General features: G+C 43.2%; 1 protein-coding gene across 2 annotated transcripts in view; it reads left to right on the top strand.

Annotated features, from left to right (window-relative positions):
- The first annotated feature begins 352 nt into the window (after positions 1-352).
- The window catches only part of PIWIL4 (piwi like RNA-mediated gene silencing 4), a 45,161-nt gene continuing 29,850 nt past the window's right edge, over positions 353-15,663 (top strand). Inside the window, exons 1-7 of one of the 2 annotated variants that reach the window (XM_058687438.1) lie at positions 353-558; positions 1,745-1,823; positions 4,549-4,674; positions 6,590-6,804; positions 11,371-11,492; positions 12,911-12,991; positions 14,490-14,687. In XM_058687438.1, coding sequence (XP_058543421.1) covers positions 490-558; positions 1,745-1,823; positions 4,549-4,674; positions 6,590-6,804; positions 11,371-11,492; positions 12,911-12,991; positions 14,490-14,687 — 890 coding nt within the window. In that variant the 5' untranslated portion in view covers positions 353-489. The remainder of the gene's footprint in view (positions 559-1,744; positions 1,824-4,548; positions 4,675-6,589; positions 6,805-11,370; positions 11,493-12,910; positions 12,992-14,489; positions 14,688-15,663) is intronic. The other variant, XM_058687437.1, reaches the window with a different exon arrangement.

Here is a 15,663-nt window from a genome sequence, read left to right as displayed (position 1 = left end):
ATAAAATTTCTTCCAGATTGCAAAGAAAAACACGAGAAACCTGGTTTTCAAAAAAGGGCAACAGATGAAACAAAAAATGGCAGCAGATGTAAACAGACAACTCACGGAATGGGAAACGCTGTGGCTGTCACAGCTAGGTGTTAATGCACACTAGTGAGCAGAGAGGACGAACCAGAGGACCAGAAGTTCGATGCAACCTTACACACACAAGACGGGCAAAACCCAGACGGGTGGACGATGCCAAATTTGGGGGGGGGGCGTGGAGAGCAAACGGAAGTCCGGGCCTCCCCCTCCCCCCACCCCAGCCACGGGCCACAGGCCACGGGATCCCGGTGGGCGGTGCACGCCCCTCCACCCCCGCGCGCCTCCGTTGCGTCTCTCACCACGGTGGCCCCCCGGCGTCACAGCCTCGCCCTCTGGCCGCCATGGGACGAATCTCCTGACTGAGACCTCGCTGCCTTTGAAGTCGCTGTGCTCTTGGTGGCGAACATGAGTGGTCGCGCCCGCGTGAGGGCACGAGGCAGGGCCCGCAGCCCCAGCCCCGCGGACGCGCCGTCGGTGTGTAGAACGCGTGGCCGACGCGGTCTCGCTCTCTCCTCTTCTGCCTTCTTCGTGGACAGCGCGTCCTTCTGCGCTGACCTCTCCCTGTCTGCTGGGAAGGCGTGGCGTATCTTCCCTTTCCGCTTTGAGCCTTCCCGGGGTTTCTCGCATTTTTCCCTTCTGCGGTGGGGTGGGGGGGGGGGTCTCATCCGAGGAAGATATTCATGGCGATATGTTGCTTAGCGAAGGGTACTGGGAGCTGGAGGCCGGTGTGTCAGTCTTTCCTACTTTCTGAGTGTTGCTTAATTACTTGACTCGGTTCTAAGTCTCCTGGTAAAAAATTCCTGCACCTTCAATAGTACTCTTATAGGGCATATAGTCTGATATGATTTGTCTCCCCAATTCATGCATAAAAATAAGTAATTTCAAGCACAGATGTGGTTTAGATTCGATTGCTATTTCTCGACAAACAAGGCAACGATGTTAAATTGGCTGGCAAATTAGCAACTTTTGAGCTATGTGACTTACTCCTTGTCAGTCCTTCGAGCAGTCTCGTAGACCAAAGGTACTCAAAAGTGGGTAGTCTGTGGTCATTGTAGCTTTACTTTCATGGCATTGCTTTCTCTTGACTTCATGCATTTTTTTTTCCTTTGGCAGTCCAAGATACTTTTCGTCTTGAACGACAAGAAATAGTTACTGCGAGAAGAGAAAATATTAAGGGTTCTCTCTGTTTTATGAACTAATTTGGGACCCATTTATTCAGGAGAGTCCTCACCCGAGCTAGTGACCCAGGTCGCCTGGGCCCAGTTTATTTTCTTGCTACTAACGTGTTCATACTGGAGGCCCTGCGTGTGGAGGCTGTGAAGGCAGGAGCTGTGTGTGTTCGTGGGTACCACCTTCCGTGTGATGAATTCCCCGGGCAGGAGAGTCACAGCTGCCTCTCTACACCTCCAGGGTGTGACAGCAGCGTCTGGCTCACAGTCAAGATTAAGGTCTGATAAATGGGGAAAACTATAGCTTGTCCTTGTCTTTTTTTTCTAGAATGGGCAGTCTCTTCCCATCTCTCAAGCGTTTTCCCTGTTAGCATTAGCTCATGGTAATCTGATGACTTAAAACATGATACAGTTCTTATTTTGTGTTAACCTTTGGGTTTATGATTTAACATCTTAAATGTAACCAAGGTGTTTTTTTCCTCCTATTTTAGCCTACATCTGTTGATATTAGTGCCAGTGAAGCATCCTCTACTGGTGACTTTGCGGGAACGAGCAGGATTTCCCAGACACGTAAGTGCAACCCCGTCTGTCCCATCCGGCTCCTCTCCATCTGAAGGGAACAGGAGTGACCGCTCAGCGTTACAGCAGCAGGCTCACTTCTGAAACATTCCATTTACCTTTTCTTGGAGGATCCCGTGTTTGTGTGTTAGGTTTCTTTGGGACTCCCCAAACACAGTCTGCTGCTGAATTTCCTGAGACTGCTTGGTAGTTGGGCGTCCACAGGCACCAGGAATCCAGTTTTCTGATCTTTTCCGTTCACTGAATAATTAAAAAACATTTTTTAAAAATTCTTTATGAGGGGCACCTGGGTGGCTCAGTTGGTTGAGCGTCCAACTTCGGCTCAGGTCATGATCTCACAGTTTGTGAGTTTGAGCCCCGTGTCGGGCTCTGTGCTGACGGCTCAGAGCCTGGAACCTGCTTCGGATTCTGTGTGTGTGTCTCTCTCTCTGCCCCTCCCCCACTCACGCTCTGTCTGTCTGTCTCTCTCTCTCTCTGCCTCTCCTCCACTCACACTGTCTCTCTCTCCTTCGGAAATAAATACACATTAAAAAAAATTTTTTTAAAAATTCTTTATGATATATAGATGCCCATGCCACCACCCTGCGGGGATGGCAGAAACCTGGCTTACCTACGGCCACGGCTTTCTTCTTTTTTCCCCACCCATGGTAGACATCACCATTTGATGGCAGCTCTCTTCACTGCAAACCCAGATTTGGCCTCAGGGTCTTGTCAACATGCTACTGCAAGTAGCCGCTATCACAGTGTGGGGTGGCGTGCCCGTACGCTGGTTTGCGAGGGCCGCCGTGACAAAGTACCGCGGACTGGGTAGTTTGAACAATAGAAGAGTGTCATCTCATAATTCTGAAGGCTGGAAGTCCAAACCCACGGCGTCCACGGAATTGGTTTCTTCTGAGGCCTCTCTCCTTGGCTTGTAGATGGCTGTCTTCTCCCTGTGTCTTCACATGGTCTTCCCTCTGTATTTGTCTGTGTCTTGATCTCTTCCTATGAGGACACTAGTCATACTGGATTAGGGCTCATGCTAATGACGTCATTTTAGCTTAATTACCTTATTAAAGACTTCGTCTCCAAATACAGTCACATTCTGAGATATTAGGGGTTAGACCTTCAACATATGAATTTTGGGCCACACAATTCACCCCATTCGACTACTGCCAAAACCTGTTAGCCTCCTCCCTTGTTCTGACTATGAAGTGATTGATTGATTGCTAACAACCATGTAAGCTCGAAGCACTAAGGTTCTCCCAGACTCTGTGAATCAGCAGTCTGTCCACCATCATGTGCCTCGTTCTCTTGTTCTCCACCAGGGTTTTTCCAACTCTACTGAAGGACCCTCTGTGATCTGAGCTCACAGAAGTGAACTGGTCCCTCAGAAGACCTGTTCTGAGAGGCTGTACCTCAGGTCCAGCACTCCTGCCACCATTCAGAGGCTAGTCCAGCTTCTCTTGGGAATTTCTTTCCATGCCTGCTGCCCATCACTTGCAACTAGCAAGTGCTGGAGAGTGATTTTTTATTTATTTATTTATTTATTTTTAAAAATTGTGGCAAAATATACACAATGTAAAATGTACCATTTTAACCATTTTTAATTGTATGGCTCCATTGGCGTTAAGGACATTCACATTGTTGTGAATCACATCACCAGCACCAACTCTGAGTGACTTTTTATTTTTTAACCTTACAAAACTGAAACCCTACACTCATTAAGGAATAACTCCCCATTTCCCCCTCCCTCTAGCCCCTGGAAACTACTGCCTTGTGGTAGATTGATTTTTTAGAAACTACCCAACATCTTTTGAAACCAAGAGCAGTGAAGGATATGGATAATATAGCAAGAATAATTTTTATAAACGCCTTTTTAAATTAAATAAATTTTGTGATTTTCTTGGGAGACTCAGACTCCACTGAGAAGGGGATGAACAGTGGTCTTGAGCAAGTGATGGTGTCATTGGGGGCAGTTGCAGTGACTTTGTCAAAAGAGAGTAGTCAAGTCAGAGCCCTGGAGATTGGTGATATTATTACTTCCTAGTAATACTACTACACTTTGTGATGATATTCTATATTTTTCTATTTTCACATTGTTTTTGAAGTACCAATGTTGTATCCAAAAAACCAGCATCTCTTCATACCTGTTTAAACAGAAAATGTTCATTTGGAAACAGATTTGACTTTCATACTTTCCAGAACCTACGAGTAAATAACATGCCCCAAGGTCAAATGCTGGCTTTCATTTCCAAGGGAATGATCTAGAATAAAAACTGATGGCAGTGTTCTGGGCATTTCAGAGTAAGAGATTCAGCTCCAGTCTGGGAAGAGGTTGGTGTAGACAGTCTTAGTCTGTGACTCTTAAGGGTGTTTGTTACACAGGAGTTGAGGGAGGGAGAGCTACCCCCCATAAGTGAGTGTGGAGAGAGGCCTAGGGGATAGAGCTTTTTCTCCATAGCCAAGAGGAGGAGCAGACTAGATCAAAATGCTATGAGGTAGAATTAACTCATCACTTTGTTATTTCTAACAAAACATACCATGCTTCCTTTACAATTGTCAGTTTTTAAGCTGAAGACTCCTGTATAGTCATGATTGTTTTCAGCAGAGTGGGCCAGTTTTAATTAAAGCCACGAAAATCTGAGCTTTGGTTATCAATGCACTTTTGATATAGTAGTTGTAAACAATATCACTAGAAAGAAATAGACATTATGGCATTCTCTTCACATATTAGATGGTGTATCTCCTGGTGATGCAAGATGTCCTTTCATCCAAAGAGGCGGGAAAGGCAGACGGGACTTCATGGATCTGGATGTCTGTACCAGAGAGAAATTGGCCCATGTGAGAGATTGCAAAACAGGTACCCTCTCTTCACGGTACTTACTTTTTGATTGTTACCAAAGCTTGCTTAAGGAATTTTAATTTCTAGATCTAAAGTAAACAAGTTTATGTAGTGACTTAAAAGATACTTATTGAACATCTGTTACGTTCAAGGCATTATCCAGACACTAATTGTTTTAGCCTCAATTCTCTCCTTTATTAGTAGAAATATTAATATTTCCCCAAAACATTTCACTTGTTCAAAAGATTTTCTCCTTCCACCTGGGATAGGGGTTAAAAGAGATGCGCTGTCTCTTTTCCAGCACTTTTCCTATATGGGAAATAATAACCTCCCTGGACTTAAGCCGTGAAAAGAAAGATCTAGCCTATTTTTGGAATTCCTAACCCAGTTTCCAGACTCACCCTTGAAATTGCACCCAGAGTTGTACACACATGCATTTTGAGGAAAGTAGGTCTGTTGTCTTCATTAGATTGTTGAGAGGCTTTGTGATACTGTCCCAAAAGGTAAGAGAGACTCCCTGAGGCAGATCAGTTTTCTTCAAACTCCTTACAACCATGCAAAAAAAATTAAGGGATAGATATATTGTTATCTATATTATATTGTATGTCTAACATACACACGCTAACACAAAAAAATTGAAACTAAGTCTCATGAGACAATGCTTGCCCTTATTCTGGTCCACTCTGTTGCATTCCTGTCATTTCGTAAAACATAATTGGTCATCTCATATATTTCCATAACTTCAGCACTAATGGGTCATGATTACAGTTTGCAAACACTGGTATAGATGATTTCCAAGCGTCTTGCCAGCTCTGATATTCTAGGATGACTCCTCTTTGTCCACGAATATGAGCAGCTAAAATGTCTTGCCATTTCCCAGGATACAGGAAAAGAAAAGAAAGCTTTTCTTTAATTAAAAGAGCACAATTAGTTAATTCCTTGCTCCTAACAGATATCTACCGTATGTAGAAGCTGAGGAAATAGGCATACATGATGTTTTTTCTTTCTTACCACCTTGGGGGCTCATGTTTCCACTTCCTCCATGAAAGAAAGCAAAATAGTGCCCATTTGGTATAATTTTTTTTTTTTTTTTTTGTAACATGAACATTGGATGATTCCCTACAAGGAGAAGTTGGACGTAACTCTGCATTTGTGTCCTCCTTGATTCTGTCCTAGAGGGAATTCATGCCATCTTGAGCACAGAACACCTATATTGAAGCCAGCTCTGAATTTGTCCTGTAGGTTTTGAAGAAGTGAATAAAAACTTCTGTAAGGGATGCAGTTTCTGGAAGCACACGTGGCCTCCCTGTGTGTGCAGAAAACAGAAACCCAGAGGCCTTGTCTGTTTTTACACATAAAAGATGTGTGATTTCTTTTTCTCTCCCCTGTCCTGCCCCTCAGTCTCTTCCCTGGGACTTGTAGAGTGGTGTAACCACTGATTGAACTGTTCCAGAATTTTCACAAGCATGGGGGTTAACTTTTGATTATCTGGATTTCCAAGGGGCTGGGAGCTGTGTTCATGGAAGAACCGGACATTCCTTTATAATCCAAGAGCAGGATAATTTCAGAGCAGCATCTGAAGATATTACCTGAGCCAGTTTGAATTTCAGATGCAGAGCTGGAAGGCAAGTTTTGGAAGGAGTCCTGGGGTAGTTGAATTCTGACGCTTCTCTTTTCCCAAAGAGAAGAATGTCTGTGTCTTCTCTTACGTACTTATGAGGTCTGCTTTACGCATGATCCCTTTTAAATTCCTAAATGTGTTTGTAGGACTCTATAAGGTTACCAGGCTATAGGTTGTTAGAGCTTGTCTTGTGTCACTGACACAAGCAACAACTAGGCAGGAGCAAATAAAATTGTTAAATGATGCGATCATTATTAGCATGGTGTGATTTTATTTTGGTTTAAAAAAATGTTTTTTATTTGTCTCCTTCAGGTTCCAGTGGAGTACCTGTGAAGCTGGTCACAAACCTCTTTAATTTAGATTTGCCCCAGGACTGGCAACTATACCAGTATCATGTGACATATGTTCCAGATTTAGAGTCTAGAAGGCTGAGAATTGCTTTGCTTTATAGTCATAGGGAACTTTCTAACAAAGCAAAAGCATTTGATGGTGTCATCCTTTTTCTCACACAGAAACTGGAAGAAGAGGTACAGTGTGGTTAATGTTTATACTTGCACACACATGCGTATACTTACACTCATCCATGTATATTTAAGAGGTTAGCTGATTGTCTTAACAGTTGGAATGAGTGTTTCACTCTCTCCTTTCCTCTTTCCTGTTCCCATGCCTGAGAGCAAAAAGATTTCCTAATTAAGACCTCATCAGTAATTGATTTCTTAATTAAGAAGCTGATGATCTGGCATTTAAAAAAATGAGAGCTGTAATACAAACACTGATTTTTTAACTACTACTTTTTTTTTTAAGGCAAAGTGTCCTTGAAATAGGCATCCTTTTTAAACTTTTCCCCAAATAGATAAGACTTTAAGAAACGCCGTATAGCCTATGGATGGCTTCAGAGCTTTAAATTTACTCTACATTTTTTGCTCCTACACAGTTGTATCTGTGAGTCCAAATAACTTTATATCTGTTTCTGATTCAAAAACTGTCATTTCTTTTATCATATGAAATGAGTTATTGATATCAGTCTTAAGGATTTGTTTTAATGGTGTGATCATTGAAAATGGCAATTGCATGATTCATATTCCTTTATCCATGTTTTTATACCTTCAACATTTTCAGTCCTAAAATATATTGTTATTGACGTTTTTATCATATGCTTTGTTCGGAGGCAGTATTAAAATCACTACAACGATAAAAAACCTTATTAGTAATTGATTTCTTAATTAAGAAGCTGACGATCTGGCATTTAAAAAGAATAAGAGCTGTAATACAAACACTGACTTTTCAACTACTTTTTTTTAAGGCAACATGTCCTTGAAATAGGCATCCTTTTTAAACTTTTCCCCAAGTAGACAAGATACAAACCAAAAAGAACCAGTTTTTTTATAAAAAATTGAAATGGAACATTGGATTAAAACTTTATGCTTCTATTCCTGAGAAAGCTTAGTCTTTTAGTTCAACATTTTAGACAGGACAATACCAAGGCATAAATTTAAATTTCTGGACTCCACATAAATCTCTGTGAATTTCCTCAAGAAATGCATTCTTTTTATTTTTAAGAGAGTGAGAGCGCATACACACAGTAGGGGAGAGGTAAAGAGGGAGAGAGAGACTCTTAAGCAGGCTCCATGCTAAGTGTGGAGCCTGACACAGGGCTTGATCCTACAATTCTGGGATTGTGACTTGTGCCAAAATCAAGAGTCGGTCGCGTAACTGATGGAGCCACCCAGGTACCTGAACAAATGCATTAATGAGCACTTTTGGGGCCTATATCTTTTTACAAGAGCCTAACATTTATAGGAGCTACTTGAGTGATTATTTTCTCTGGATATGCAATTTGAAAGTTGTACCATAGGTTTAAATTTAGTGGCTTGGAAAATCCAGATGTGTAAATTTAGAAGCACTTGAATTCATCCTAAGTCCTTACTGATTTAGTATTTTGTTCTATGACCAGATATTGATAGCACGCTAATATACGGCGCCTCTCATACTTAAATGATATATATTTCAGGTGTATTGTTATAATTAAAAATCATCTTGTTCTTGTACATACATCTGTAGTAACAGTAAATTAGATATGTTAGTATTATATACCCACCTTGAGTAGTCCAGCTTACTTCAATTGTGACCAAAATGGAGAAATTTTACTCTACAGATGCTCGGAATAAGTTAATATTACTTGATTCCTATTCAAAATGAGCATGTGGTATGTACCTTATTGTTGGGGGTGGAATCTAATGAAGAGGCAGCTGAGTACACACCTAGTGAGACAAGCCAGGCCTATCGATTTTATTTCCCAGACACAGGTGATATGGGATTTAGACAAAAGAGTGTTGTCTTGTACCTTATCAACATATGACCTGCTACCCAGTGACAGTGAACTAGAAATAGTAAAAAGAAATAGTGTCCCAACAAACATGTTGCTATGTTCACCTTTTTATTCTGGTCTTCATTTGTCTCAGGCTTGTCCGGCACTCCCATCCATCCTCTACACACTTTGCAGGGTGCTCATTTTTGTTCAAAGAGCCCCTTCCACTAATCATTCATTGTACTCCCACACAGTGCAGTTCTAGAAGTCCTGTTCTGCTGCTCCCTGGCCTTCCGCTGTCTTGCAGACCCCATTTGTGTATCTGTGGCCATGACCTGGATGGCTGTCACTAGTCACATCTATTTGCCATTCTTATGCATTCATTCCGCACTTCGAAGGGGCCTGGTGTGTGACTGCCATCATAGAGGAAACCAGGAAACCGGGACAGATAAAACAAGGTTCTTGTCAAAACACTTCAACTTAGCGCTAAGGTCATTTCCAACTAAATACAGCACAAGGTTATTTATAAATGAATACAGGACAAGGTGACATTATTGAGTGCGTGCTCTGCCAGGCTCTTTATATGTGTGATCTCGTTTAATCCTCTCATCACTCCTGGAGCCTCAGAAAGGTTAAGTATCTTGTCCAAGGTCTTTATAGAGAGGTGGATGAAAGATCGTTCCCAGCAGGATACTTGAAGGGAAGCAATACTGGCTCCTAGGATTTGGATCAATGCAGGGGATGAAGGCGGTTAGAGGGAATTCTGAGACAGAAGGACAGGAAGGAGCAAAGGCACAATGATAGAAGGGGAGGGGCATGTTTTAGCAACTTCTGATCATTCAGGTTTAGCCAGGAAGGAATGGAAGTTGTGCGTCTAACGTAGGGAGAATCTTAAATGTCCTGGTGAGGGATAGGGACTGCCCTCCATGGACCACTGAAGCCTTTGAGAGAGGGTTTCCATGAGAGCTGTGTTACATTGCAGTTGCTCTCATCATATCCCATTGAATGGTTGGCAGGAGAAAGGGGGAAGATTGATAAAGTGCCCCTGGAAAACTCTGGGCAGGGTGTCAGAGGGGCTTGAAGAAAGGTACAAAGTGCTGCCATTTATTTAACCTTCCTGAGTGCATGGATAAGGATAAGGATAAGATCAGTGAATTATCTCATGTGATTTTCACAACCTGTGACTTCGGGGAGACTTCCTCCCATTTTAGAGATGGGAAAAGGTCTTGAGGAACTATAGTAGCTTGCTGTATATCACAGGCTGTAAGAGGCTGAGGACCAAGGTTTGTTCAATTCCCAGTCATGTGCTCTTAAGCCCTGTGGTAAATAACTGGAACAGCTAAACTAGATAAAGGTATTGTCAGTGTAGAAGTTCTAAGACTTGCCAGCCGATTAGCTGGTGGATTGACAAATGAAAGCCCACTCTGGCACCAGCAGCCCCGGCACTGGATGTGTGGGGATGGACGTTAACAGACACAGGAGCCGAGGAGTTGGCACTTGGTAGGGAGGGTATAGGCAGCATTGATGAGTTTGCTTAGAGGGCTGTTAGGAATGCAGATCCCAGGTGGAAGTCTGAGTGGGGACCACTGCTGTCACCCCCACACCAGCCCCTCAGCCAATGTCCTTTGTTGTCTGAAGCCTTTGTCCTGAAGTCCCTACGGCAGTTTGAGAGCATCATGCCTGCTAGACTTCTCTCGGATGTTGATGAGCTCTTCCTGCATCCACCCCCTTCTGATTTCTCTCAATTTTATTTGAGGAAGAAATCATTTCATGCCCCGTGAAAGGACCTGTTTCTCTTTGTTTCCATACAGTAAACCATTCCTGCCCTATATTTCTGGTTGAACCTGAAAGTGATTGAAATTACACTTTAACTATAGGAAGTAGGGATAAAATACATAAATACCTGTTAATGAGCTGACCTCTTCTGATTCCTTACCCTTCTGAAAGATCCTTGGTCATTGATTTTTATTGACTGATTAGATCATTCTTTTATTCCAAAACCCTGTACCAAGTCCTATCTGGTCTAAAAAGTTTTACATTTCTTGGGGAGCTGGTATAGAAATTTTCATGCATTCATTCTTTTGTTAGAAGATTGTTCCAAATAATGAGAAGCATACGAATTTCTCTAGATGTTTCAAAAAGTAATAAAATCAGGTTCTCTATCTGTTTTCATGTCTACTGATTACTCCCCTCTTTCCTCACATTTACTTCCACTCTTGCAAATCTCCTCTCCTTATGTTTCTTCCTCTATTCTTCTCCGTTCTTCTGTTTTATGAAAACCAGTTGAGAGACTGTCTTTTGGAATCCACAAACCCAGAATGGGCAGGACAGTCCACATATAGGCTTCTGGGTGTCTGTGAACACCCTGAAAATAGGTGTATCATTGTGGCATACAGGTATGTAAAGTTTTCTTGGGACAATGCCTGCAACTTTAATCAGACTCTCAAAGTGATTTGTGACCGGCCCCCCCCAAGTTGCCTCTGCTCCCCCCACCAAATAAGATGAAGAAACCTTGCTCTGGATTTCTCTTTGGATCAAGTCTCTGTACCCTAAGCCTGATTTTGATTCTCCATTAAGATCTTCCATTAAGAGGAGAGAAACGTGTTGCTTTTCTAGGATTAGCAAGATCGAAAAATCCTCCAAGTGTAATGTGATTAGATTATTACATTACTAACACCTGCAGTTTTGTTTTGTTAATGCATATTAAGTTGTGATGGCTGTATCATATCTAATTTTTCACACCCGGGGACAATCTGGAGTGCCTATTAAGTGCGTCTTTTCCCAGGTCACGGAGCTGTCAAGTGAAACTCACAGAGGCGGGACTGTAAAGATGACTATCACTCTGACAAGGGAGCTGCCGGCAAGTTCCTCCGTGTGCATCCAGGTCTTCAATATCATCTTCAAAAAGTGAGGCACCCCACGTGTTCATTTAATTGAGGCTAGAGACACCTTTCATCACGGAGCCAGGGTGTGACAGCTGTCAGCCATCTCATGGGCCACCTGTGAGCAGCAGTGTCGTCCGCGGGGCACTTCCCCATGGTCTTTCACGTACGCGTGCAGTACTATGCCCGCAGTCCCTCACAGCCTCTCACTGGCTCCCATCTTGTCATCCAGTGCTCCTTGAGTGGGGACAAAGAGCTTAAGGGTTGTGATGTCTCAGAGATAGCAGCTGTGGGTGGGGGAGGGTTGCCTTTTCCTTACCCTCTCTCACCCTCCACCCCAGACTTAAATATTCTCTGTTACTTGTTACCAGCTGCTTTCTGCTCTCGCCCCACCCTCAGCCCCCTGCCCTTCCCCCCATGAACCCCTGCGGCAGAAGGAAGGGTGTGATTACACCACTCAGTGTCCTTGAAATTGATGCAAGGGTTACTTGCTTCAGTGTTATCTGGGATGGGGAGTGAAACTCCATAAAATGCAGATTTCCTCGACCCTCCCTGGACCTAGTAAACAGAACATCAAGAATGGGGCCTGAAAAATCCATATTTTGAGTACACTTTCTAGATGACACACGGCAACACAAAGGCTTGTGAACCACAATTTTCCACACTGCTGGTGTGGACCAGCAAGATGATATGTCCAGAAACCTTTGACGCCAGCCCTTTGCTCAATAATGGCCTCTGGACAGGAGGAGGACGGAGGAGTTTGGTTGTTGGGTTGGGCACATGAAGGAATCCACCCCCACCCGCAGATGTATTATTTCCTAATTCTAGTCAGAGATCTTGCTGAGCAGCCTTAGGTCATATGTTCAGTATGGTCAGATATGCAGGCTGAGGCTCAGTGTCATATGGTAGCCAAAATCATGGAGTTATAACCCATGTTTTCTGACCTGAAATGTGTATACTTCCCTCATGCGGTGGGCGGCCTCAGATCAGTGATGTGTCCAGCTCCACAGGTGACCAGGATGTTAGTTGCTGAAGAGGCAGCCATGCCATGTGGGGAGCTTGAGTAGCCTCACGAGAAGCCGCTTCCCCACCTCAAATCAGAGAAGACATCAGAAGAGCCTTCAAACATGGCTTGCCTCGCTCCATCCATGCTAACCAGTATGTGACAACCACAGTCCTATTGGTGACCACGTATTTATCATTGCAGTTAAGCGCGGAGGACAAAAGCAATTTCAGTGATACCATTCTCAAATATGAGGAAGTGTTAGTTCTCATATACACACGCGTGCTTATATTTAGCATCCAAACCTTCCAGCGCTAGAAGAATGAGAGTTCTATACTTTCTACATACTTTTATCGGGATGTTCAGCATGGGTACAAACTTAGAATTATACCGTTACTAACTGATGTTTACCAAATATTTAAAAATATATATACTTGCAGGATCTTAAAAAAGTTGGCCATGTACCAAATAGGACGGAACTTCTATAAGCCTTCTGAACCAGTGGAAATTCCCCAACACAAGTAGGTTTATTTATATTTTCTGTTACTCTGAAATTGCGGTAACGTGAAGAACATAATTTACAATGCAATATTATGCGACGTTATGCCATTATGCCTCCTCTGAGAGACTGTGTATTATGAAAAGTAATGGATTTGTTTAATTTTCAAGGTTTTTTTATAGAATGGTGAATGTCAGTGTGAAGCTAGCAGCCTGTTTTCTTATATTGGTGTGCTAGATCATTATCATAAGTCGTGGAAGGAATTCAGAAACTGAGTTTTTTGTGCATGACAAGTAGTAATGAAAGCAGAATAAGCTATATTATGTTATACCACATATTGATCCTCTGCTTTCTTGCTGACAGCAAGTTTGGTTGATGTTGGGTCAGCAGAGGTCAGACGAACCAGTCGACTAAACGGGAGAAGACTTTTCACTCCGAACTGGGGAGTGGTTGCTTTCGGGAAGGTGGTCAGCTATGTCTGCAGCGGGTTGTCAGCTCTCCAAAATATGTGGTCAAGCTAAAGACAGAGAGGCAGTGGGTAACCCAAAGACAGATGTGTAAACAAAGGAAGGAGTGCATAAAAGAAAACGAGGGGCACAGTGTTTAGCCTGCGGGCAGGTAGGGAGAACATGGCGGGGTTTCCATATGTTAGTTCAGTGTGTCAGAGTAGTCCATGGAAAGCACCCTGTTGGTGCTCTCACTTATCTCCCAACCTGGATTAGAAACTCTTGTAGGTCCAGTGTTGTGCTGGGCTGGAGTGGGTGCCCAGCACACATGCTTGTCCTAAAGGCTGGCTGTGAATCAAGTCCACAAAGTAAACTGAAACAATTAAAAAAAACATATTTGCCTGTTCTTTCATGTCTTTTCCATAAATTTTTCTTTTCCAAGACTTCAATCCATGATATCCATGAATGTAGAAAGGAGTTGTAGCCTCTGCTGTGGTGTCCCTTTGTGTGTTTGCATGTGATGTCATTTAGATTATTTCTTGCTCTCGTGAAGTCTGTACACTGTCTTCACCGTTGAGTCTGCGTGCTTTTCTGAACCTTGAAGTTTTTGCGCTGGGACGCACAACTCCATAAATGTAGTAATCCTACAGCTGTGGCTCCCAACCAAGGGCAGGTTTGTCCCCCAGGGGTCATTTGGCAATGTCCGGAAGTATTTTTGGTCGTCACGGTGTGAAGGCTATGCCTGGCTTCTGGTGGGTAGAGGTCAGGGGATATTGCCAAACATCCTGTGGGGCACCGGACGGCTCCTGACACAGAATGATCCAGTCCCAAATGTCGGTAGTGCCAAGGAGGGGGGATGCTGTTCTCTGGGATGCATTTATCATAAATATATGCTTAAAGACACTCCCCAGCTAGAAATAACTAAAGATTTTAGTCAGCAACTGGAAGAAATCAGACTGAAGAAAGAGTGTTCTATAAAATCAGGAAAATTGGAATATAAAATCAAATCATCACTAAAAATGTTTATTGTTTTATGATAGGGCATTTCAAATTTATCTATCTATCTATTTGAAGGTTGTCCCTTTGGCCTGGGTTTGCTATTTCTGTGTCACGGTTTGAGAGCAGGCTCCTATTTACTGCTGATGTGAGTTATAAAATACTCCGGAATGAGACTGTTCTGGAATTTATGACTGATCTCCGCCAGGAAACTACTATGTCCTGCTTTACCCAGACGTGTGAAAAACGGCTGCTGGGTCTCATTGTCCTTACAAGGTAAGATTAAGAAAACTTCCTGAGGGAATGAATTCTTTTTTTTTTTAATTTTTTTAAATTTTTTTAATGTTTATTTTTTGAGAGAGAGAGAGAGAGGGACAAAGTGTGAGCAGTGGGGAGGGGCAGAGAGAGAGGGAGACACAGAATCCAAAGCAGGCTCCAGGGTCTGAGCTGTCAGCACAAGAGCCCATCACGAGGCTTGGCTTGAACCCACGAACCATGGATAATTAACCGAACACTGTACCCAACTGTGAGATCTTGACCTCAGCCGAAGTCGGACACTTAACTGACTGAGCCACCCAGGCGCCCCGAGGGAATGAATTCTTTATGCTGTTTGGGAACAGGAATAGCCACAGGGCATTGTCCTGAGCACAGATCTGATCAGTTTACTGGCCTGTTTAGACCTGGCCATTCTCAGTTGACTAGAGTTCAGACTTCCTGGAGTGGCCTTCAGGGACCGTCCACTCCTCACACGGCCCTACAGCATCTCTTGCTGCACCCCTCTCCCCACTCCTGAGAGTCTGCACTTTGCTGCTTCAGTGCCTTTGCCTGGATTTTCCACCCTTAATTCTGCCTTTTTAAAGTTCTATTTCCACAAAGTCCTGCTCATACCTCACTGCTTTTCTGAAGCCATCACCTGTCCACTCAGCTGGAAGTACTCAGTTACCTCCCCTGTGCTGTTCCCGTAGCACATTGCTCATAACCCTTTTATTTCATTTTATTCCGTCACAGGAGAGAACATCAGGTCCATGTCTCTTCTTCTCTGTAAGATTAGAGGGGCTTTAAGACCAAGATCTTTCAAATCCCGAGGTTTATCTGCATATAATTTTCCCTGCATGCACATTGAACTGAGTTAAACACGGATAGATTAGGTTGCTTCCTGAGTACCAACCACAAAGCTTACCATGTCCTTCTTCAGTCCACAGACAGTTCTTCTAGAGGATGTGTTAATCCTCTTTCTAATCTGGCTTGGAAT

Source organism: Neofelis nebulosa, chromosome 10 (assembly GCF_028018385.1).
Source record: "Neofelis nebulosa isolate mNeoNeb1 chromosome 10, mNeoNeb1.pri, whole genome shotgun sequence".
NCBI lineage: Eukaryota > Metazoa > Chordata > Mammalia > Carnivora > Felidae > Neofelis > Neofelis nebulosa.
This window is presented reverse-complemented; position numbering and strand designations above follow the sequence as displayed.